Genomic DNA, 23,897 nt, shown 5'->3' on the forward strand with positions numbered 1-23,897 from the left:
TGACTTGTCTGAAAAGAATTTTAAACAGAAAAATTGTACATACAAACATTTTTGTACCTATTATTCAAATATTTGTTGCATAAGAAAATATGTAAAATGCATAAGTTTTGCATATGCAAAAATTTATGCATTTTGCATATGTCATATGTTTCGATTGCAATTTGAAGCCAAAAATATGCCCAGTCCCAAAATTTGACATGAATCGGACCAAAAATAGGGGTTGCATAAAATTCCGCTGTCTACTTATGAGTGAAGTTTTTAAATCTCTTTCCGCAAGACATAATATGATGTATCAGTTTTTTTATTACCGTGGAAATGACCGACAGAAAACGCGATATTTTCTAAAACAATTTTAGGCGATTTTCCTATTTTGGATTTTCACGAGTAATGATTTATTAGATCCGGAACATAAAAATCTAAAATTTGCAACGGAGTACGAGGAAATCGAATGACAAATGTAAAAATTAGGCCCGAAAAATATGATTTTCAGAAAAATGTTCGCACAAACAGGCATGTCACAGAAACCAATTCCGGTCGAAAGTGGAATTGATACCGAATTTAGCTTCTTCAGAAAACGAAAAACGAAAAATTTCTTCGGAATGAAACCACTTTTGGTTTCTTAAGTAGAATTGTATTTTTTGGAAACATGTCACTTTAAAACACTTCAAAAACACTAAAAATAATAATAATAATAATATTGTTTTATTAACAAAACCACATTCAAATTTCCATTATTTCTTAATCAACAAAACCAATTGTTAAAAAAGTGTTGCCACATAATTTTTTCGTGAAAGTCACGTTTTTCTTCGAACAAAGATTTAGTGTTTTTAAAACACTAACAATCTGGCATTACGAATGATACCTTAATGCAAAGATAAAAAACAAAACAAAAAAATACCTCAAACAAGGAGTTTTTAAAAATGTAAGTATTTAAGAAAGTTATTTTTTTTATTTAATTTTGATGTATTAATTGTTTAATAATTTACGGTCAAACACAGAAATTCGGCACAAGAAAAAAACTTCATCGATTTTAGGGAGAGCCACCAAGACCTTGCCAGGGGCTATGTTAAAGGTGATCGAGTTGTTGCAGAAACAAATTGGTCACAAAGATTGCAACGGAAAACTAAAAACAAGAGTTACTTTTATTTATAAGATAAAACTAAAGTAGTTACAAAACTACTCACACTGCACTGGGATAGGACAACGGGTCCGAAGCATCTTTCAAATTTCTCCGGCGTATTTTTTCATCGTTATGTTGATTACTTTGCGCCTCAATTACAGAAACTTTAGAAATTCCAAGCATTTTGTAAAAATTAACTTTCTTTTCGCACAAAAAACAACTTTCTAAGAAAATATCACATAATAAATTTGAAGGCTATTCGATTAAAATTGACCGAGTTGGTTGCAGGGATGGGCAGAATATTTTAACACATTTCGCTTCGGGAGAGATGTGCAATTAACGGAAATTAAGAGTGAAGGTGGCAATAGGTGGCAATCAAAAGCTATACTCTACGAAATATTAAGAATTTATTATTTTTTTAATGAAATTTAAATTTTTAATTCTTGAAAACGTTACTTTGCCCATGTCCAGTTGATGTCAACTTATTGTACTAAAATTTTATATTTATAGCCCACCCATCAAATCCCTATCCAAAACTTTTAATATTATCGACAAAATTTTCAGAAATAATTATCTTAGTGGTCGTCTAATGTTCATATGATTATCGCTTTAAATTACCTGGGAAATATTTTTCATATTTTAAGAGCTATAACTTCGATACGCACATATCGACAAAATTCTTTCAGATTCGCGGTATCTGATAGTAAACACAGAAACATAAACATATATAAAAGTTAACATCACGTTTTTCGATTTTTTGTCCACTGCTCCAACACTGTGCGGCGTGTCTTAAGATACCACTTTTAGAGAAGTTTTAGAAGGCTGAAATACTCAGGAAATGTCGCCAATATTACTGAGGGGTATTTTGCCACCGTTGAAAATTTGATGTTGCTTGGCCTGGAAATCGAAGCGCAGACCTTCTGTGTGCAAGGCGGCTGTGCATACCACTGCACCACGGTGGCACCCAATTATAAACACATTTTTTCATAAACTTGTGGGAAAACCTTAATACAAGGTGGCGCAAAAGTAATCCTATCAGAAAATGCTATAAATTTTGCGATTGGCCCCTAATGTCAGTTCTGTTTTGACATTTGTGTAGTAAACACATGCGAAATACACGTGAGTAAACAATGTTACGCTACACTGCTCCAGAACGCGGAATATTGGTGACTATTTATTTGACCAATAATCGGTCGGTGACTTTGGCACAACGTCAATTTCGTGAAGATCGCTGATATCACCGCTCCAGACTTCTTTTTGTGGGGCTTTTTGAATTCGCGGGTTTATGTCAACAAGCCTCAGACTCTTTCAGCCCTTAAAGACAATATCCGTCAAGAATGTGAGGACCTATCGCCGGAAGTTTTGGTCAAAGTGATGGAAAATGCCATAAAAAGGGCTCAAATGACAATAAACTGTGGCGGCGGCCATTTATCTGACGTTATATTCTCGACATAATGTAAAAAAAATTAAAACACCAAATAAAAATTATCCACAAGAAGAATCAAAGTTTTTCATTTTTTTTTAATTACAGCCAAAAAAACATCGGAAGTTTACTTTTGCGCCACCTTATATATTTTTGCGAGCACTAAATGGGTAGAAACAAAATTATGAATAAAAAATGTAACTATTTGTCGAATTCGCTGCCATAATTAGGCCCCAGTATTACTCACCCTGACAAGGGTCCAGTCCCTACGCTCATATGTTTTGCGAGACCCAGACTACTGACTTTCGCTAATAAACGATATACATAACTACACTCTGGACTCTCAATTTTATTAAATTGAAAACTGAAATGTGCACCCATGTCCATGCTGCTTCCCTATGATCCGCCTCCCCTTCCCTATGATCCGCCTCCCCTACATCGTCAAACCCTTTCATTTTCTTATTTTTGAAGCACTGAACTATAATTTATTGTAAAAAATAACATATTTTACTTTCAAAAAAAATATTTTAAAGAAACTTTTCAACAACGGGGAATTTTGTTGCAAATGTATTGGCCACCACTGCAAGTGTCAAGTAGTTCATTGCTCGAGCATGAGAACATAAAGTAAAAAGTGGAAATCAAAATGGACTCCGTTGCAATAGCTTAAAGCGTTACACCTCTGTGACATTAGTTTTTAGTTTAATACACAATTGATTATTTATTTGTTATAAAAAATGTGAGTTTGTGAAGTCCAGTTTTTATAATTATATTTATATATGGTCAACAACAACAAATAAAACACAAATCATTTAATTTTTAAGAATAATAAATAGGTTTTATTGAGAAAAGAAAATATTACAGATGCAAATTCCAAAAGTATCTTAGAAGGCAAGTTGAGATAACTACTACTAACTAGGATGGGTGGGTAATCTCATTAATTTTTTGCTGCATAACGAAACATATTCGGAAAAGGGCGAAAATTTTAAAATTATAATAATAACACATATTTAGTTAAGAAAATGTACAACCAGTGACAAAACATTCAACATAAAAGGTACTTACTTAAACTTCAGTTTAGAGAAGAGGTTTTATACTCTTACGTGCAATACTCCTTAACTTCCACAATACGATAAGAAATTTGTGTTGAAGATGTTGAAGGACCTTACTAAAAAAATAAGTCTTTAAATGATTTGTTTCTCCTCGACAATTTTGTCATTGGTTGTTCTACAAGTTCAAACCTAACATAAACGGTTTTCCATATCACATGACAAGTTTTTAAATTATGCAAAAAATGGCTAAAAATAAGCATCCATGTTTCACTGGTTCCTTGTTAATAATAATAATAACTAAGTCTAGATTAATTTCAATATAAAAAATAAGAATACATATTCGAAAGTATTTGGGTTAATGCTAAGAGGATACTCTTTAATAATACATGTGTATGTAATAAGTATGTTTTGTGTGTGTGTGTTTTAATAATTCATAAAAATTGCATTGTATGTGTGTTAGTGTGTGAGCGTGTGTTATATAATAATAATGTATATATCTAATATTCATTTACATATAAGTATAATATCCAATATTAATAAAAATAGCTTTTGTTTTGTCATTGACACAGATCATCAGCATTTCTAAAATTATTTGATAGAGAATTAAAATTGATTCATGTCCATTTCATCATTCTCATCAATGTTCTTTGTTCATTGTACAATATGGCAGTCATGTTGTATTAGCGGGAAAACCATGAAGTATACAACAGCACCGTAGTGAGTTGAGGTTATGCTGACTAACTTTAAACAGGACAACCATTACTTTATTATTTGAGAAGAAACACGAGCACGAAATCAATTTTATTATGTCTTCTCCTTGAGTAGAGCTACCAGATGATTCTTTTTAGCTTTTTCCGATTTACTGTATTCATCCAGAAACTGTAATAGAAATAGAATAACAAATGTATAAAAGAAATAAAATCAACAAATTACAGGACAGTAATATTTTTAATTAATATTCGATACTGAATCATTTGGTATAGTTGTACTTACATCGAGATTAAAATCACGTGATATCACATTACGAGCTTCCTGATTTTGGAACGTTATAGTTACTAGACATGGATAGACCACCACATTCAAATGTTCAGGTAGTTTGGTTAAATTCTTAATAATAATGGAACACTGTTCAGAAGTTAAGAGGTCCTGAAAACATAAGAAGAATAAAAAACCATAATTATATGACATATAACACATCATAGAATAGATGTTAATTTACCTGATTTTGTTTATTGTTGGCGCAGAAGAAGCCAATGGTTGCAATCAAATCAATTATAACTGCCTGAGTTTCACTGTTCTTAGCTGCCGTGCATTTGTTGCCGCAATATTTGAGTAGAATTGTAACCACATCAAGGAACTTCAAAGAGATCGCTTCACTGGACATTACCTCCTAAAGGAATAGAAATAAAACGGAATAAGAAAATTATTCGGATAATTTAAAGTGTCACAAATAAAATGTTGTATGTAATGTATGTACATAATAAAGACAAATGCAAAAAAGTTTCCGTATTTCTTTTGGTGTCATTGACAATTCAAGTGGTCTCGGTAGTTTTTCCCACCATCGTATATAAATGTCATTGTAAGCCAAGAGATATTTTCATATGAGAAACTTTTCAACAATTCTATAAAAAGAAACATCCACAGAATATGCCAAAAGAATCCTTGAGTTAAGTTTGAAAATAAATGCCAAGAAAAAATACTTGAAAGAGTTCTTAAAATTGCCCAGAAGATTATTTTTGTAAATTGTAAAACTTTTTGTTTTTCTTGGAAACGAAAAGTAAAAAAAGGAAAACTTTTTTGTAGTCTGAATCTGGTTCCTTTTTGTTTTTGTTATTGTGTCGTTAATAACTAATTGGGAACTTGTTTTTTTATTTTTTACCAAAACTTATATATTATTTTTAGTTTTATGTTTTCTTTTGATTTAATTTAAGTTCTATTATGTTTGTATGTTTTTAAGAATAATGCAGTTTGTTTATAACCTAAATAAATGACAAATAAGCCTGGCAACAAGTTTTGAAAATAACAAATAAATAAAATATTTAGGAACAGGAAACAATATCGGGAAATGATGAAGAAATTTCATATGAAATATTTGATATGTATTAAAATATACAGTTTTTTGGTTGTAAATGAAATGTAAAAAAATTAACAAGTGTCAGTCAGTCGAAGTTGTCCACAGATTAGGAGAACTACAAAGTGTCTCTCAATAAGTACAGCAGCGAAATAAAGAAGGCTAAACGCAGATCATGGGTCTGCTTTAGCGAGTCTATAGAGGGAGTAAATAGCGTAGCCAGGTTCCGTAGAGTACTCTCGAAGGACCCCAAATTTATCGGCAGTATCAAACGGGACACGGGACAACTCCGTTCTAGAAACTCTGGATCTCCCAGCCAAAACCCACTTTCCCAACTGCATGGATGCACCAGATCGCTCAGGCGATCCCTTATGTGCAACCTAGCCACGGTGAAGGTGAGTATCATCGAGGAGATCATAAGTCACACAAAGATAGCCTGGGCGGTAAACACTCTTAAGCCCTTTAAATCGCCTGGTCCAGATGGTATCTTCCCTGCAATGCTACAAATGCACTGGAGGTATTGATTCCACACCTCGATCATATTTTCAGGGCATGTATACGTCTATCGCTCACTCCGTCTCTGTGGAGGGAGGTCACTGTGACATACATCCCCAAGGGGGAGTCAAGTCACACACTTTCTAATGGCTACAGACCAATCAGCCTACCTTCCTTTCTATTGAAAACTTTACGAGAGATTGCTTGACCTTGGAATAAGGTCCAGGTTTGAAAATAGTGTTGTAAGTCCTGCCCAACAGGCGTACTTCAAAGGCAGATCGTTGGAGACTGCACTAAATGAAGTCGTTGGTTTTATCGAGAGGTTTAAAATTGGCTCAAACTATACGTTAGGAGCGTTTCTTGACATAGAAGGCGCTTTTAATAATTTTAAGCTTGAATCCATCCACAATTCACCCTCTAATTTAGGTGTTTCCACTACACTGATCAATTGGATCGATGGAATGCTTAGCGACAGGATAATTAATTCAAACATCGGTGAGACCTCCATTCAGAAGTCCGTCACCAGCGGCACACCATAAGTTGGCGTACTATCGCCACTGCTGTGGCTTCTGTTGATTAACGAAATACTTAAGGGTGACGTCGTGGTCATAATGATCAGCGAAAGATCCCACAAACACTATCGGAACTCATGGAAGGAGCTCTAATCAAACTATCAAGATGGGCACACAACAACAGACTGTTTACGAACAAAAGAAAAGTCAAATCATTCACCCTACCAACGCTGGATGAAGTAGCCCTGAAGTTCTCACTAGAGGCCAAGTACCTCGCATTATTCTGGAGCATCAATTAACGTGGGAAATGAATGTCGAAGAACGTTCCTTTATTCATGCAAGAACTCCATTGGTAAGAGTTGGGGATTGTAGCCACAGGTCATCCATTGGATTTTTACGACCACAGTTCGCCCTATTCTTACTTACGGTTCTTTGGTATAGTGGAATGCATTGTGTAAGACATCCTTTCTCCACAAAATAAATACCGTTGAAAGAGCGGCATCACTTTTAATTACCGGGGCCATGAAAAGCACTCCACAGGCTTTCATTCGTTGAATCTCGTGGTGCAAGAGCTAGCTGGCAGCAAAGAGTGCTCCCCGACTCAAGGAAATAAATTCATGGTGCAACTCCGAGTATGGCCACGCTGTTATTTTACGACGATCTGGACTATCAGTGTGATCGGAGGTAATCTGTGATTATATATCACCACAATTACACCATAATTACATGGATGATCGGATACCCAACAGAGAAGCCTGGACCCACAACCCCCCACCACTACCCGGTATAGAGGTATATACATACGTACCGATGGCTACAGCGATATCCTCAATCTACGGCTCTCGTAAAAGTTAAACGAAAATTGTAGTGTCTTCCAAGCCGAAATCTTTGCGGTCATGAAAGCAGTCGAGTTAATAAGAAACATGGAAGGGGACATAGCTGGACCGGTGACTATCTATGTGGATAGTCAAGCGGCCCTTAGGATATACGAGTATTATGCCGATATCCAATGCTCGTGAGCCGTAGAATGAGAATTATGGGGGAAAACATGAATCAATCTCTGAAAACCTTCGGCCAAACCGAGCTAACGAAACTTCTTCTACTCGCCAAAGGTCAGAGATGGCTCCAACGAGAAGGAACTACTGCACCATAACAACTCTCTCACTATCCTTTCTTAACCTAAACCATATATAATCTTTCTATATCTCTCAATTTCTACTATTTTATATACACGCAGAGAAAAAATATTTTCGCTTTTCTTGGAACAACAATATCTACTTCTGTTCCAACAATGTTTTTGTTTTGTTCAACCTTGTAATTGCAAATTAAAAAATACAATATTTTGCTCCAAAAATAAAAAAAAAACAACTTTCGAAATTCCGCAATATTGTAAAAATCATTGACAATAACGATGGTAGGAAATATCATAATCTAGAACTTTTACAAAAAAACCTGTTACTGAAATGTTTGATTTGATTGTATATAATTCTCATATACACTTTCCACATAACATAGGTTTGTCACGTATAATATTATGAGTATTAACAAAAACAACACATGGGCAGGGTTTGCCAGGTTTAACTAAAACGACAACATAGTGAATGAAGAAACTAACTACTCCATTGCGCTCATCAAAGCACCCACCCCAACATAAAAAAACATAACAAATATGAGAGGAACGAACAAATTACGACCAGGCAGGTTACCTTCCAAAAACACTTCTCAGATTGTGCAGGTATAACTCTACCATCAAAACCCAAAAAGAAAACAATGGATACAAGCAAGAGTCAGAGTCTCATTGTTGGTGTACACACACAAAAAACAAAAATAAACAAAACTCACCAACATTGTGTTTCTTCACCACGGCAACGAATGCCGAGAGAAGAGAATAAAATTATCGAAGAAAACAGAATAATATTGTCCAGTGGACAAAAACTATTGTTGGATATGACAAAAACAATTGTTGTAGTTGACAAAAACGATTGTTGAAGTCACAATACTACATACGGAATCTAACAATATCTTTACAAAACATATTTTGCTCTTCGAATATTGCTGGGTCAATCATATACCTTATATTTACCTTTCTTCTTCCACCTATGATAACAATTTTCCTCTCTACAACTTATTCTTTCAGGATGAACAAAATGGACCACAAGGTCTCCGAGTTGAGTGGCTGCATATATGACAGCTGGGCATCCTTAAACCTAACCTAAGTATCAGCGAGCTATGCCTACAGAAATATACGGTTATGTTCTGAGACACACTACACGCTTCAAGCATTTTGTTCACACCATTTACTGTTATTTTTTGCATAATTCCTTGGGCTAAAATTCATTAGGGTATTTAAAAAGAAGAGTACAACTTAGTCCGTCCTTAACATACTGGAAAAATATGGGTAAATGGAGTGAATAAAACGCTTGAGGTGTGAAGTGTGTCTCAGAACATGCTGGATAACCTTTGCCTTTTTGAAGTCAGACATCTATGGACTGATATCTTTTTCCTCAACAATTACGTATTTAGGTGCATTTTGTGACCTTATTTGGACGTATGAATTGCCAACATAAATATCGAGATTTATTTATATATTTATTTATATTTTACGATTGCGGATGTTCCGAATAAAAACATGCATTTTGCTACTAAATTTGGTATGGATTACCGTGCAAAAGTGTTGAACTTTTGCGGAGTCAATTTTCTTCACCCTAAATGCGCACGACAACTTACAAAGGAGTTCTGAAACAGACATTTCCGGTAGTGAGTAACATTTTCGGATGTCCGGAGTGGAATTTCCATCATGATTTTATAAACTTTTATGCACTTCGAGTCGTCAAAACTTAAATTTTTCAGAAGAAATGCGGATATCCTGTAGAGGAGGGAGTACGCTTCCAAAAATAAACTTGTTGGAAAAAATCATGTTTTGTTAGGCATTACACTTGATTATTTAAAGAATCCTTGCCAAAGCAGGATATACGGGTGTATCCTTAATCAGGAGGGACATACGTTTGCTGAATATTACTGAAAGTAATTCGTTTTCAATATAGAGTGGAAATGCATCGATACAATAATACAATCTTTCTGTATTGCCAAGTTTTAAAGGGGGGTTCTATTTAAACAAGCCAATTTTTTACATCAATTTTTGACTTTATTTTGTTTTCGTTGTATAATTCTTATATAAATTTAAAGCAAATACGATTTTCGTAGATTGTTTTCTTTGATTCACCCTCTGTATTGCGGATGATGCTCTGCTATCAGTTTCAACTACTTAAGGAAGCACTGAGGTTGATGTACAGAGTTCAAGTTGCTCAAGAGGAATGAACGACTTTTTTGAATTTTATTCTACTTAGCTTCATTTTTGAGAAGCGCCAAAGTCGTTTAGTCATATATGATAAAATTTAGTAGTACATAGTTGCTTAAAATAGTAGTATTAAATATATTTACAGAGGTGTATTTTTAGCTGTTAACTTTCAAGTTCAAATATGAGTTGTGTTCTTAATGTTAACTTAAGTGAAGTTAATGGAATCGTAAACGTAAAGTATTGATAAAAGGAAATATGTACACATGAGAAATTCATTTATGGTAAACAAAAGAAAACGTAAAATAAAATAATTCAAAATAATGTTGATCCGTTTCAGTCTCCCCCTCTGATGCTTGGAATCGTCCCGATCAAGCATCAGCACATTTCTTCTTTTGTCTTCTCCTTCGTATTGGGGTTCTTCTGCTACGGAACTTAGTTGACTTCTTTTCGGGTATCTCCCCCTGGATTAGAGGTACATTGTGATTGTCAATGTTTGATGTAGTGGCACCCGCTGGATCACTTTCTTTATACACGCGCATTTCGATATGGAAGAGCGGCATGAATATGCTGTCTAAATAGTCATCTGCTTCCTTTCGTTGTGCTTTCACTGGTGGACCAAATAGCCTTGAAGTATTGCCTGGTGTCTCTTCATTTGCTGGAATGGCTCCACGGAAGATATTTTGAATGCTGTGAGGCGAATACTCATTTCTTGTCTGGATCGTGGATGTTGATGGCATTGCCGGAGAAGGAGGAATGCTTGCGAGAGGAGAGTGATGACGATTTTGTACTTCTAGCAAGATACCTGGAGTTGATGGTAACGGTGAGATATTATTTTTCCCTTCCACAAACTTTATGAATTTGGACATTCCGTCGACTGCTTTGGTTGTGGGTCCTTCATGACCTTTGACGTCTACTGAGTATACACGCATGTCCATTGGATTGGTGAATGAATACTTGCGTTTTGGGTCGTCTTCAAAGTACCAGTATCTCTGCGCCATGTTCAAAATTATTCCGGTCTGTTCCATGAAATCAGTACCAATAAGAGTTCTGTTTTTGGTAGCAGACAAATCGAATTCTTCTCGTTCGGTTGCCAATACGGATATCACATACCGTTGATTCGACTACTTCGGTTGATGATGAGCCATCTGCCAAACTAATATCAGCTCGAACTTGTTGAAAATTGCATCCATTTGCTTTTAAAATATTCGTTAGGCTCAGGCTGGCAACACTAACTTTGGCACCCGTATCGAAAACTGCTTCTCCCAACAGTCCAAATATCTCCACATGTGTTGTAGGGAGCGTACGACCAATTACAGTAGTTGAAATACTGTTGAAAGAGAGCGGCTGAGGGCTGTCTTTTTTGTTGTTGCTGCAGGTAGCGCAATTTGATCTGTACACGCCAGGCGCACCGCATCCATAACAAGCAACTTCTGCTTTTATTTGTGGCAATTTACTAACGTTTTTTGCTGGCTGTGTGTTAATACCATGCTTTTGTTGTTGTTCGGCTTTTTGTTTTTTTTAATTTTCTGCACTCATCCACAGTGTGATTGGTGAAATTACAAAAACTGCATCGCACTGTTTTTCTCTCGCTCTTTTGCTTGTCTTGTTTTGTGTGTGTCTCTAGCAACAAGAGCTCTGCTTCTCTACAAGCTGACAAGAGATCTTCAAATGTTTTGACATCGTCTCGGCGCACACGCTCTCGTATGTTTGTATTGAGCAGGCCAAACATGATCAGCCCTATTCTGAACGCATGGGAGTTGGGAATTTTTTCCCATTCCCACATTTTCGTATTCTGAACAAAATTTTGTGGGAGTTTTTTTCCCATTTCCCATCTCCCCTCATTCTGAATGAAGTTCGAATTGGGAATTTGTTCCCATGGGAAAAAAGTATACATTCTCTATCTTGAATTGTGGGAGAATTTTGTGTCTTTTTGTGGGAAAAATCTCCCCAGCAAACAGTGTGGGAGTTTGAAAAAAAAAATTCAAAAAATTTCATATTTTTATGAAATTTCATATTTTAAGACATCTACACGACAAAATTAGTGCAAATATTTATAATCGCCATGTGTTTGCTTAATAAAAGCATACAAAATGTACTGTAAAATATGTCATTAGTAGACTTCGGATTTTGCATATTCTTATATGATACAAAAACCTGTAAGAATGTAACTGTTTTACACCGATAAAAAATTTCCCTTTATGTTATCGAACAAAACAAGAAAAAGTAGTAAAAATTAGTAGATTTTTGCAGTTCTGGAACAGACCATTTGTATTGAAATACGAGAAAAAGAGTCATGGTTGATTCTATTAACGCAGAACAACAAGTAAAAACAAATCAATTTCAAAAGAATTTTTGGCAATAATTATTAAAATATATTGGAAAATAACCATAATATATACAATCTTTACAACTTTTATTCATTTTCGTAATATAACTTTCGGGTTTTTTAAATCAGACGACCAACGTTCTATTGAAAACGTGTTAGTCTCCTCAACGACACGACAAAGATCACAGGCGTACATACATATATGCCAAATTATTGCAATGCTATTCCATTTTCCGAAATGCCTTTTCTTGAATAGGATCGTTATTTTTGAACGTAGAAGCTTGAAATTTTGCAAGGGCATGTGTTTTAGTTTTAGATTCAATCACAAACGTATTTTATTATTATTATTTTTTTTTTTTTTTTTTTTTTTGAGATACGTCTTCGGATTTTTATGGTGACGATATGTAATAACTAGACATCGGATTTTAGCATGTTTTTTATTTCTTATCCGATTGGACTCAAATTTTGGATCTAGGCGTTTTGAGGGTCAATTTTTCGATATTTGGGGTCATATCAAAAATATGCAAAAAATATGCAAAAAATATGCAAAATATATGCAAAAAATATGCAAAATATATGCAAAAAATATGCTAAATATGCAAGTGTTTTTTTGACAAAAATCGTCAATTAAACTTGGAGAATCATCAAAAAAGCATTCTAAATTAAGTTTTTTGACGTTTAACATATCTTTTTGCAGATTATTATGTTATTGAGACTCTCCAGATATTCCGCCACAGCAATAAATCTAGACTAACAAGACTCAGTACAAGGACAAACCTCAGTTTTCACAAGGTAAGAAAATGTCAAATAACCCATCCTATACAAATGTAGATAGATAATGGAAAAATTTCAAAAACTCAATCAGAAATGTCAAAATCAACGTGTCCAAATATGGTGATAGTTTCTAATCGGCCAAAATTGTCTAGCAGAAAAACAAAGGAGCTAGAGTTAGTCATCGCTATTTTTGTTTAGATAAAAGCGCAATTTTTTCTAGTTTTTGGAAAAAGGGTTCGTTTTTTAGCGAAAAATGGGAAAAAGTACTAAAGTACCATTTACGATTCCAGGTTCTGGAATATAACTATAATTAGAAGTATACGTTTTGAATATCCACATATTACATTTTAATATATTTATAGTGTTTAGTCCTTTATTCAGTTTATACAGACATAAATTGGCAATTTTTGTTCTTTATGGTCAAAAAGCTTCTTTGGAAAAATGCTCTAACTGCCGCTTTAATATTGATGATATGGTTTTATTTTAATGCACTAAAAATACATAATTTTATAATTTCGGTCTATATTGTACGCATAATGCAGAATTGGAAAATGTTCACTCCTCGGCGAAAAGTAATGCATTATTGTTATACCCATCCACGATGAATAATAAGAAAAATGAAGAACGTCCAATGATTAGTGCAATATGACATCACTTAGAAAAACCACACAATAGAGTGGTAGTGGTAAAATAAGTCAAAAACCTTGGAATTTTCTTTAAAATGGCAAAACAACTCACATATTTCTGCTAGAAAAGTATTTGGAATGCTAAAAAATATAGTTCATTCATTCCTGCTACAGGAAAACAATTTTCATAACACAGTCGAAAAGTCATAACCCTTTTGTATACACAATTGTTTAATTTATACCTGTCCGTGTACTCGATAATTTGTACTAATTATTACCAATGCTTCGATTTTGACAGTTGTTTAATGGAGAAGTTGGTAAAAAAATTGTTTCAGCAACATTTAGTAAAAATTATCGAGTACAAGGACAAACCTTTCATGACACATTAGTCTTGTTGTATAGGATATAAATAAATATATTAAGAAAAATATTCGCGCAATATTGTCATTAAAGTTGCCAAATGCACTATACACCTAAAAGGCAAAGATTTTAAGGAATATTAATTTACAAAACGATGAAATTATGCATCTGTCTCTAGGTTTGCTTACATCCTGATGTAAACTTTAAAAACGCCATATTTCTAGCACTACTTTCACAATCTGATTGGCTTTTTCTTTTTCCGGATTTTCGAGTAGAAAAATCTCACTAGTTTTTACACGTAGAGCACTTTCATTTAAGTGTTCGTAATTAGTAGTTACAATTTAAAAAAGTATTATTATATAACTTCCACGAGTGATTTAATTATATAAAATAATTTATTTTCCTTACAATTCGTTAATCCGAACATTTTGATAATTCGGACACCGCCGAAACCTGTGGTGTAGGGATTATCGCGAATCAACTGTATATATGGGACCAATATCCAAATCTGAATCAATTCTTAACAAAATAGGGATCGCCCTAGGGCCAAAAAATCCCCAATTTTTATGCGAAGTGGTCTATAAATGTGACCTGTGCTTTATTTTCAAAAAGACATGGCGAGATGGATAAGTGCGAATCTATGCAGATCATCAAAAGGAACTGTGGGTCTATTTCGTTGCATTTTGCATGTTGCAAACTCATTCACTAAGACATAATACCCTTAGGGTATTAAAATATTGTCATCAGTGCAATCATGAATAAAAATTCCGTGCAGAATTTGTTTCCTTTCCCCAATTTCACAATTTTTTATTTCCGTATTTATGCTCAAAAAGGCAATATTTTTGTCGATTCGACTAGTATACGCCATAATGAAGCGAATCTAGTACTTTTCAACTTTTAACATATATTGATTTTAAAAGAATTTCACTTTTAAAAGTTATTTTCCGTGTGGAAAATTCAGAGGGAAATATTCATGATGGCACCGTATATATTTGTTATATGTTTTTAATTAAATATGAAAGATTTTATGTAATATTCAATATTTCCTTAGTCTTAATTTCTAGCTCATTTGTTATTCTGTCAGACAATTTTGGCCGAGCAGAACCTATCAACATATTTGGATACATACATTTTGATATTTCTGATTGAGTTTTTGAACAAATTTGTATTAGAAAGCAACTTATGTTGTAATAAGAAGGCTGTGTTATAGGAAATTTTCTAAGTCTTTTAGTCCAGATTTATTGCTGTGGCGGAATAATAACTAATAACATGATAATCTGCTAAGAAATCGACGTTTAACGGCAATAAACTAAATATAGAACACTTTTTGATGACTTTCCAAATTTAATTTGATGATTTTTGTCAAAAAAATTACTTGCATATTTTGCATATTTTTTGCATATTTTGCATATTTTTTGCATATTTTGCATATTTTTTGCATATTTTGTGCATATGCAAAATATGCAAATATGCAAAAAAATAAAAAATATGAGCCTGTCATTGCATTCAGTTTTCTTCAAAACGAATTTTGGACCAATCAGAATTTTCGTATCTTTATTAATAAAAAAATATGCAAATATGCAAAATCCGATGTCTAGTAATAACAAGCAAAAATATGTAATAATCGAGAAAAATATCCGAACTTATCTTTTTGAATTTTTTTAAAAATATGCAAAATACGAGTTCTAGCGATCATTAGGAATAAGTAAAACTAGCGATATACTCGTTAAACCCCTAACTAAAATTACTCGGCATCAACATACAATTTTTAAATTCGTTACAAACTTAAAAAGTTCCTATTACTTTTTACGTACAAATTATGTTTGCCTACTAATTAAAAAATGCTTACACCAATTCGCACAATCTGAAGAAAATGTGCTTATTAGAACAACATCACACATCGTTGACTCCATTCACTTAAAAAATCCATAAATCAATGCACGGTTGTTGAATTAAGTAAGTTGTGCTTTTGCTAATCTAATTCAAAAACCGCGAATTCAATGCAAATAGGCATTTTGTATTACAAAACAAAATTACAGCCCCCTAAAAGTATGCTATCATAATTTGGTGTAACTAATTTCGAATTTCGAAAATTCAATTCCCATGATTTGATGTTCCCACGTCGTTGAGAATATGGAAAACGTGGGAATGGGAAATTTCGCTCCCATGGGAAACAGTTCCCATGGGAATGTTCAGAATAGGGCTGGATGTTTATTTGCACTTCCTCGGCGACAGGCACTTTTAATTGAGAGAACAGCAACCTCTTTTTACATATGAAATTGTCTGTGTGCTCTTTGTTCTGCTGTCTCGATTCACAAATTGTGGCAAATATGCGCCAGTCAGGTAGTGGCGGAGAAAATGTATTTTTTATTAATTTGATGGCGTCGCTGAATGTGGTGACAGTGCTTTTTACACCTATCCACCAATTAGCAGCGTAGTCTTCAAACAGCAGCTGTAAACCTTTTACGGCGTCGTCGTCTGAGATGGATTCTATCTCTTTGTAGACAGTTATGGCAGTAATAAACTCTTCAACTACGGCGGCGTCTCTCTGCCCCCGAAAGCGAGCAGTGCAATGAGAAAACGAACCCGTCCAGTTGTTTTTCTGCATTACCTGGAGAAGCTGTTGAAATTGGCGCATTCGCTTGACACGTACTCGTCGCTGTCTGCTTGTGTGTTGTTGTCCTCGGCTTCAACTTTTAGGTCGTCGTTCGTGGCCACTGCGTTGGGCGTCAGTGTAACAGGCCGTTTGCGAAGGTTGTATGAGGACATACAATAAAACACCAAATGTTTAGGTTTTGAAAGAATACTTATTCACTCTCTATGTTGCGGTTGATGCTCTGCTATCAGTTTCAACTACTTAAGGAAGCACTGAGGTTGATGTACAGAGTTCAAGTTGCTCAAGAGGAATGAACTGTCTCCTTATATCGCCCCACGTTGCGCCGCCAGTAAAGAAAGACTATGCCGAGATTGTTCTCTTTGATTCACCCTCTGTATTGCAGATGATACCCTGCTATCAGTTTCAACTACTTAAGGAAGCACTAAGGTTGATGTACAGTGTTCAAATTGCGTGATGATGCACTATTATCGGTTTCATGTACTTCTGGAAGCATTCAAGTTGATATGTAGTGTTCAAATTGTTCTACAGGAATAATCCGTCGTCTTATAGGGTCATCTGTAAAGGTCTTCTGTGAAACAATACGACTGCGAAGACTCTGTGCTTTCACAAATTACGAGTATTTTGTTGTTGTATCCTCGGTTGATTGTAGAAAAATGGTCGTGTTACATGGCCCCACGTTGGGCGCCAATAAAGCAAACACGATTTTCGTAGATGGTTTGGTTGACTCACTCTCTATATTGCGGTTGATGCTCTGCTATCAGTTTCAACTACTTAAGGAAGCACTGAGGTTGATGTACAGAGTTCAAGTGGCTCAAGAGGAATGAACGAATTTATTGAATTTTATTCTACTTAGCTTCACTTTTGAGAAGCGTAAAAGTCGTTTAGGCATTTATGATAAAATTTAGTAGTACATAGTTGCTTAAAGTAGTAGTATTAAATACATTTACAGAGGTGTATTTTTAGCTGTTAACTTTCAAGTTCAAATATGAGTTGTGTTCTTAATGTTAACTTAAGTGAAGTTAATGGAATCGTAAACGTAAAGTATTGATAAAAGGAAATATGTACACTAGGGATATAACTTTTTGCACTTTTTTGTAAATATCAAAAATACCACCACATAGCCGTGTAGAGCATGAAAAACTATTATGAAATACGGTGTCAATTTTTCTCTACCGCGAAAAAAGTTTCCGCACCAAATGCATTGAAGTTCTGTAATGCATTTTTTAATTTCATCTGTCATGACAACATATTTGCTTTTCATTAAAATTTTTATTTTTTTGTAATCTAATTTAAAATCATTATCAAAGGCTTCTGGACCAATTTGTTCTCAAATCGCGCCATTTCGGACCATATTAGGATTTTTTGACACTATTGCAATTTTTGGTTTTTCTTTATAAACTCCTGAATTTTATGTTTATATTTTTTTAACCTATCGGACAAGAGAATATGGAGTCATTTGCAACTAATTCGCGAAAGTTACAGGCTGTTTTTGTTGACTTTTCCTGTGAGAATTGTATTTTTTCTATAAATATTTATTCAAACAAAGCAAATTTAAAATTTTAAGTAAAAAAAATATCAAAAGGGTTTTAGTAATCACGGCCGGTGCGGAAACTTTTTTCACAGAATTGGTCTTAGAAACGCGGTTTCATTATTAGGACAAAATTCCCCACATGGTACTGGTGTTGTATTTTTGTAGAAAACAAATACGATTCTCACAAGCAAAGTCAACAAAAACAGCCTGTAACTTTCGCGAATTCGTTTCAAATGACCCCATATTCCCTGGTCCGATAGGTTAAAAAAATATAAACATAAAATTCATGAGCTTATAAAGAAAAACCAAAAATTGCAATAGTGTGAAAAAATCCTAATGTGGTCCGAAATGGCGCGATTTGAGAAGAAATTGGTCCAGAACGCTTTGATAATGATTTTAAATTAGATTACAAAAAAATAAAAATTTTAATGAAAGGCAAATATGTTGTTATGACACATAAAATTAAAAGATGCACTGCAGAACTTCAATGCATTTGGTGCGGAAACTTTTTTCGCGATAGAGAAAAATTGACACCGTGTTTCATAATAGTTTTCCATGCTCTACACGGCTATGTGGTGGTATTTTTTTGGTTATAGCCCTAATGTACACATGAGAAATTCATTTATGGTAAACAAAAGAAAACGTAAAATAAAATAATTCAAAATAATGTTGATCCATTTCAAATTGGATTTGAATGCAAATGAATGACTAAGTTTACTCCAAACAAATGAAGCAAAATATAATAAAACTTAAACACTTCATATCTTGTATAATTCGGAAAAATGTGGAGGTTGAATGAAATCTTGTAGGGGGTTCTATTCAAGTGAGCGACAGTATATATCCTAGTTAGTCTAATGACTGAGGGTATATTTACCATTTATTTAATATTTAATATTGAAATATAATCTTAATATTATGCTAATTTGTGGCAGCTTGGATATTAAAGCCACTTAAAAATTGAGAATTGTCTCAGTCGAATCCTCAGTCTGGTTTCAATAAATAACTAGTAATTATATTTTTCGTCTGTCTGGTGTTTCTTCCATGAATTGCTTTTCATCAATTGTTCTTGTTTTAAAATTATATCGCCACAGATTATGCAAATAAATAAATCAATATCAACAAATCCAAGCAATACTGACAAACCAAAACCACAACATTTTTAGCAAATCATGGTTTTTGAAGTGAAAGGCAGCTATATTGAAAGGCATTTTGTTTCCAGTGTTAAAGTGTTTTCAATAGTCATATGCCATTGGCACATCTTAAGGTGGCAAGTCGGAGGAACTTGAATAACTTAGAAATTGGAAGATAATCTTAAAAACGTAGATGATATGGCATAATAAAATTTTATTTCTTTTCTATTTCATATATATCGGGTTGATATATTTTGATTTGTAATGTATGTATGTACTTTTATCCGTATGGGTGTAGAATATGGAATATATTTGTGAAAGCTAAATGATAATGTGAATTGGCAGGAATGTGCCACATAAAATGAATTATTGACACTGTGGTAGTTGTTGTACTACTTGGTATCTTTGTATTTCTTCTAGCTTCTGGCAACAATTGTGGGAGCTATTGTTGACTTTTCATGATTCATGGTTCCACAATGAGGGTTGTAAGAACAACTCCTTGTGGATGACTGCTGATATATTTGGCTTTAGTTTGTGCGTTCTTCATTCATGTATTCTTAATCCAATCAACGTGTGTTGTGTGTGAATTGAAAATTAACCATTTACGATTTTTCATTATGATGGGGAAGAGGACATGAAGCTCCAATACCCACACTCTCACATTTACACAATCATTTGCCAACCCAGCTAACATTTTTTCGGAATTATTTCCAAATTCCGTCAGAACCTCTGCACAAGTTGACAATTCTGATGCCGAATTCTTTTCGAATTCGCTACAAAAGTTGTATGGACGAAAGAAAATTCTAACAAAATATTAGAGTTTTGCAACGAATTCGGTCCAAATTCGGAAGTAAATTCTTGGAAAGTTCGGAGAAATTTAGATTTTCTAACAAAATCGGTCTGAATTCGGAAAAAAAATGTTCGAAATTTCGGTGAAAAATTTAGATTTTGTGAAGAAAATCGGTCCGAATTCGAAAAGAAATTCTGTACAAACTGAAAGAAAAGTTTAGATTTTTTGAGACAATTTTCTTTTAATGCGCTATTCATGGGTGATTCTAATTTCAAACGTTCTAATGATTTTCCCTGTTGTTATCATTTTTGTGATTAATAGTCAAAGAATGTGCACGAGTATGTTGAAGCTATCAACACTACCTTGAATCATTATATGTTGCATTTATATTAAAAAAAATTATATATGCGAATTTTATAAACAATCACATTGTTTTTCGACAACAACCAAACAAAAAATCCCTTAGAAAATCGATTAGAAATCGAAACTAAGATTCTTCAGAAAATGTGCAGAGATTCTTAAAAAAACTTTTAGAAAATCTGTACAATTTCTAGGTAAATATTAGAGAAATCGGCAAATTTCTAAAAAATATTCAGAAAATCTCGGAAATCAGAGCCCTCGGAAAAATTGTTAGCTGGGAATCTAGAATAATTCAATGTCTACAACTAAAAAAGTGTATTTCAAATAACCTGTAGTAAAATAATACAAGAGTAGATTGATATGTACATATGTACATATGTTGTTGTTGTTGACCACATATAACGCGATAGGTAGGTCTGTGGTAAGCTATGCGGCGCCAGTCTGGTCCCCGTGATTATGTGATACGAATTGGAAAAAAATTCAAACTTGCCAAAATGCCGCCCTGAGAACAGCAACAGGGTACCTCCTCAAATCTTCAGTGGACTATCTACATGAGGAGGCAAAGATTCTTCCAGTAAAGCAACACAATGAGATGCTTTTGTTGCAGTACCTGCTTGGATGTTACCGTGTGAATCATCCCAATCACCATCTTGTGGGTAGGCCCGGCACATACAGGCAGATCAGGAAGGATATCCATGCTCTAGAGGGAGAGGTCCAACGATACAGGAGAGAACCCCTAGATCAACAAGCGTATCAAGCAGGTTTAAATAGTATTCACACGGATGCAGTTGCCAAGGCCTTAAGCAATTATAGTGTGAATAAAGTCCTCGAAATACATCCCCCATCTATTGCAGCTGAGGAGCGTCAGCTGCCACGGCAAACTAGAGTAGTTTTGGCTCAACTACGCTCGGGATATTGTAGTCGTCTAAATTATAATTGGGCGGAAATCGACCGTGCCGTGCAAGACATCTGCCCAGTATGTGGCATGGGCCCGCACGACACAAAACACCTTTTCAACTGCCCAGCCAAACATACTCATCTAACTCCAGTGGATCTGTGGTTACATCCCATCGAAGCAGCCACTTTCCTGGAACTGGAGATAGACCCAGAGCCAGATTGAATAAAAGAAGGAACATACAAACATAATAACAAACACTGTTACAACAACAACAACAGAGTAGATTAATCAATTTGAAAATAATTTAACAAATATATCCCATTCGCATTTTCCTAGAGTTCCAGAATGGAATATAAAAACAATTGAAAATGTAAAAAATAAAACAAAAATATTTTTAACATTTATTTATTATAACAAAACGATTAGTACATGTATTTTTATAAATCTAAGTATTAAATTAATGCGTTCTCCTTCGCTTATTGGCTAAATTAATGGCCTTTTCGCAGCAATAGATACAAGATAGCCATATCATCTGCGTCATTATAATCAAAAACTTCAGCACCAAGTTTGGTGATTTCCAAAATTTCTTCGGCAATCTCTCGGTTCGATAAGTTATCCATGTTGTGTATATAAATTTACTTTATGTTTTTAAACGTTTTCTTTCAAGTATCTTTTACAAAGGACCGCGGTATACTGACCACTTTATGAAAAAGGGTATGCCCTTATATACAAGTCGATCATGCTAGAAACTCTGTACCTGAATGTTTGAAATAACATTTTTTTGTTAAAGCAATAAAATTATATTAGCAGGTATTTTTCATTCATGCTATCCAGGGATTTCCCTTCACATTTTCCAGATGTTTATCCTGCCAATTGGAAAATTTCAGCCAGTCATGTAAAATTAGGTCAGTTAGGAATTTAGGTAATAATTGTTACCTACCAGGTGTCAACGAAATTATGTTAATTTTGTAACAAATGATTTTTCTTATTTATTGAGGGAATTTCCGCAATAGTTACCTGCTTGAATGAGTTTCATCCGATTCAATATTATCTAAAAAATAGAATTCAATTTCGGCACATGAATGACACGTGTTCGGTCACAAGGTACGTTTGTTAAAGAAATTCCGAAAAAATACAACTTTGCCTGTTATAAATGAGAAAAAAGGTCAAAAAGTAATTGACAATTCGTCGGTGTCATGCTTAAGTGTTCCATACGCCATTTGCCAGTTTTGAGATAATCGCATTTTAATGTTTTGCGTCACAACTGTGTGGAGCTGACTAAAGCAAATATTTATATTTTTGACTTGAAATATTTATAATAGTATATAGAACATATTTGCAAAAATTTAGAGGTATATGTATTGGAATATAAAAGTTATAGAGATTTTTTTAAGAAAAGAATTTTTGTCGATTTGTTCCATATCCGCACTTATGACACAAATGTGAAATATTGTAAATCACATGGAACAAAGTGACAATTTTTTTCCATATTTGCCTCAATAAATTAAACACTACTAAATCGAAAATTAAAATTCTGATTTCTGAAATGTGTTTTAAAACCTGTAAATTTTTAAAATATTAACTTCATAACTGAAAAAAGTTTTTGCTTTCCCGTCGAGGCGTGGATATCTCGGAAACTAGAGCAGATAGCAGAAAACCGACTAAAAATTCAGAAAAAGCTTACCGGAAAACCCTAGAAACCACCTGTATCTCAAAAAGTCAAAAATGGCGTATGGGACACTTAAGCATGACACCGACGAATTGCTATGGATATTGCGTATGTTTGAATCCTGTCTTAATAATGAATGACAGTACGATTTAGTGGACACCGTCAAAAGGCTCGCTTTCATATGCCATTCTGACAGGAACACCCCATATTCATTCTCATGACATATACTACCCAACGTACTCGTTGTAACTCGATATGATAAACTATCTCGATATTAGAATATAGGTTCATACGACGGCAATATTCACCTAAGATTGAAGGGACGGTTTGGTAACCCTCAGAAAAATCCTACTAAAAAACAAAAGAAGAAGAAACACAGCATTCATATTTTTGATGTCCCGCAAAATTCTTAAGAATTTGATCTGTGAATCTTGGTTTGAAATGGAACAGTCGCAGTTTCCGAATAGGCGGAATTACGTAAAAAACGAGAGAGATAGATGTGCATTACTGACAATGCGATGGAAATGTACCTTATAAAAAGACAAATAATAAAAACCCGTATTATAGCAGTCAAGAAACGATACCTGAGTTAGCTGTAGAAAATATGGCAAACGGAGAATTTAAGACAATCATTGTACTCTTGGTCGTAATGCATATGAGCGAATTGTCAAAATTTGCATTTCCATATAAATTAGCTTAAAAATTCAAACATGTTGCTAGTTTGTAATCGGTCACATTAGTCTAGTGGAAAATAGGTGAGTAACGTAGAGGATGAATGATACCAAACAACGGTCATGACCGACTTTAACGTGGCAAATCCCAGGACTTATCTTGGTACTTCTTCAATT

General features: G+C 34.2%; 1 protein-coding gene across 3 annotated transcripts in view; it reads right to left on the reverse strand.

Moving 5' to 3' along the window:
- Positions 1 to 3,351: 3,351 nt before the first annotated feature.
- Positions 3,352 to 23,897, reverse strand: part of ssp3 (SCAPER domain-containing protein short spindle 3) — a 115,985-nt gene continuing 95,439 nt past the window's right edge. For all 3 annotated transcript variants that reach the window (XM_073969042.1, XM_073969043.1, XM_073969044.1), the window contains exons 10-12: positions 4,812 to 4,982; positions 4,586 to 4,738; positions 3,352 to 4,471 (exon numbers count right to left, since the gene is read on the reverse strand). In XM_073969042.1, coding sequence (XP_073825143.1) covers positions 4,397 to 4,471; positions 4,586 to 4,738; positions 4,812 to 4,982 — 399 coding nt within the window. In that variant the 3' untranslated portion in view covers positions 3,352 to 4,396. The remainder of the gene's footprint in view (positions 4,472 to 4,585; positions 4,739 to 4,811; positions 4,983 to 23,897) is intronic.

The sequence above is a fragment of the Musca autumnalis genome, unplaced genomic scaffold (genome assembly GCF_047663935.1).
Source record: "Musca autumnalis isolate F117 unplaced genomic scaffold, ASM4766393v1 scaffold_2, whole genome shotgun sequence".
Taxonomy (NCBI): Eukaryota; Metazoa; Arthropoda; class Insecta; order Diptera; family Muscidae; genus Musca; species Musca autumnalis.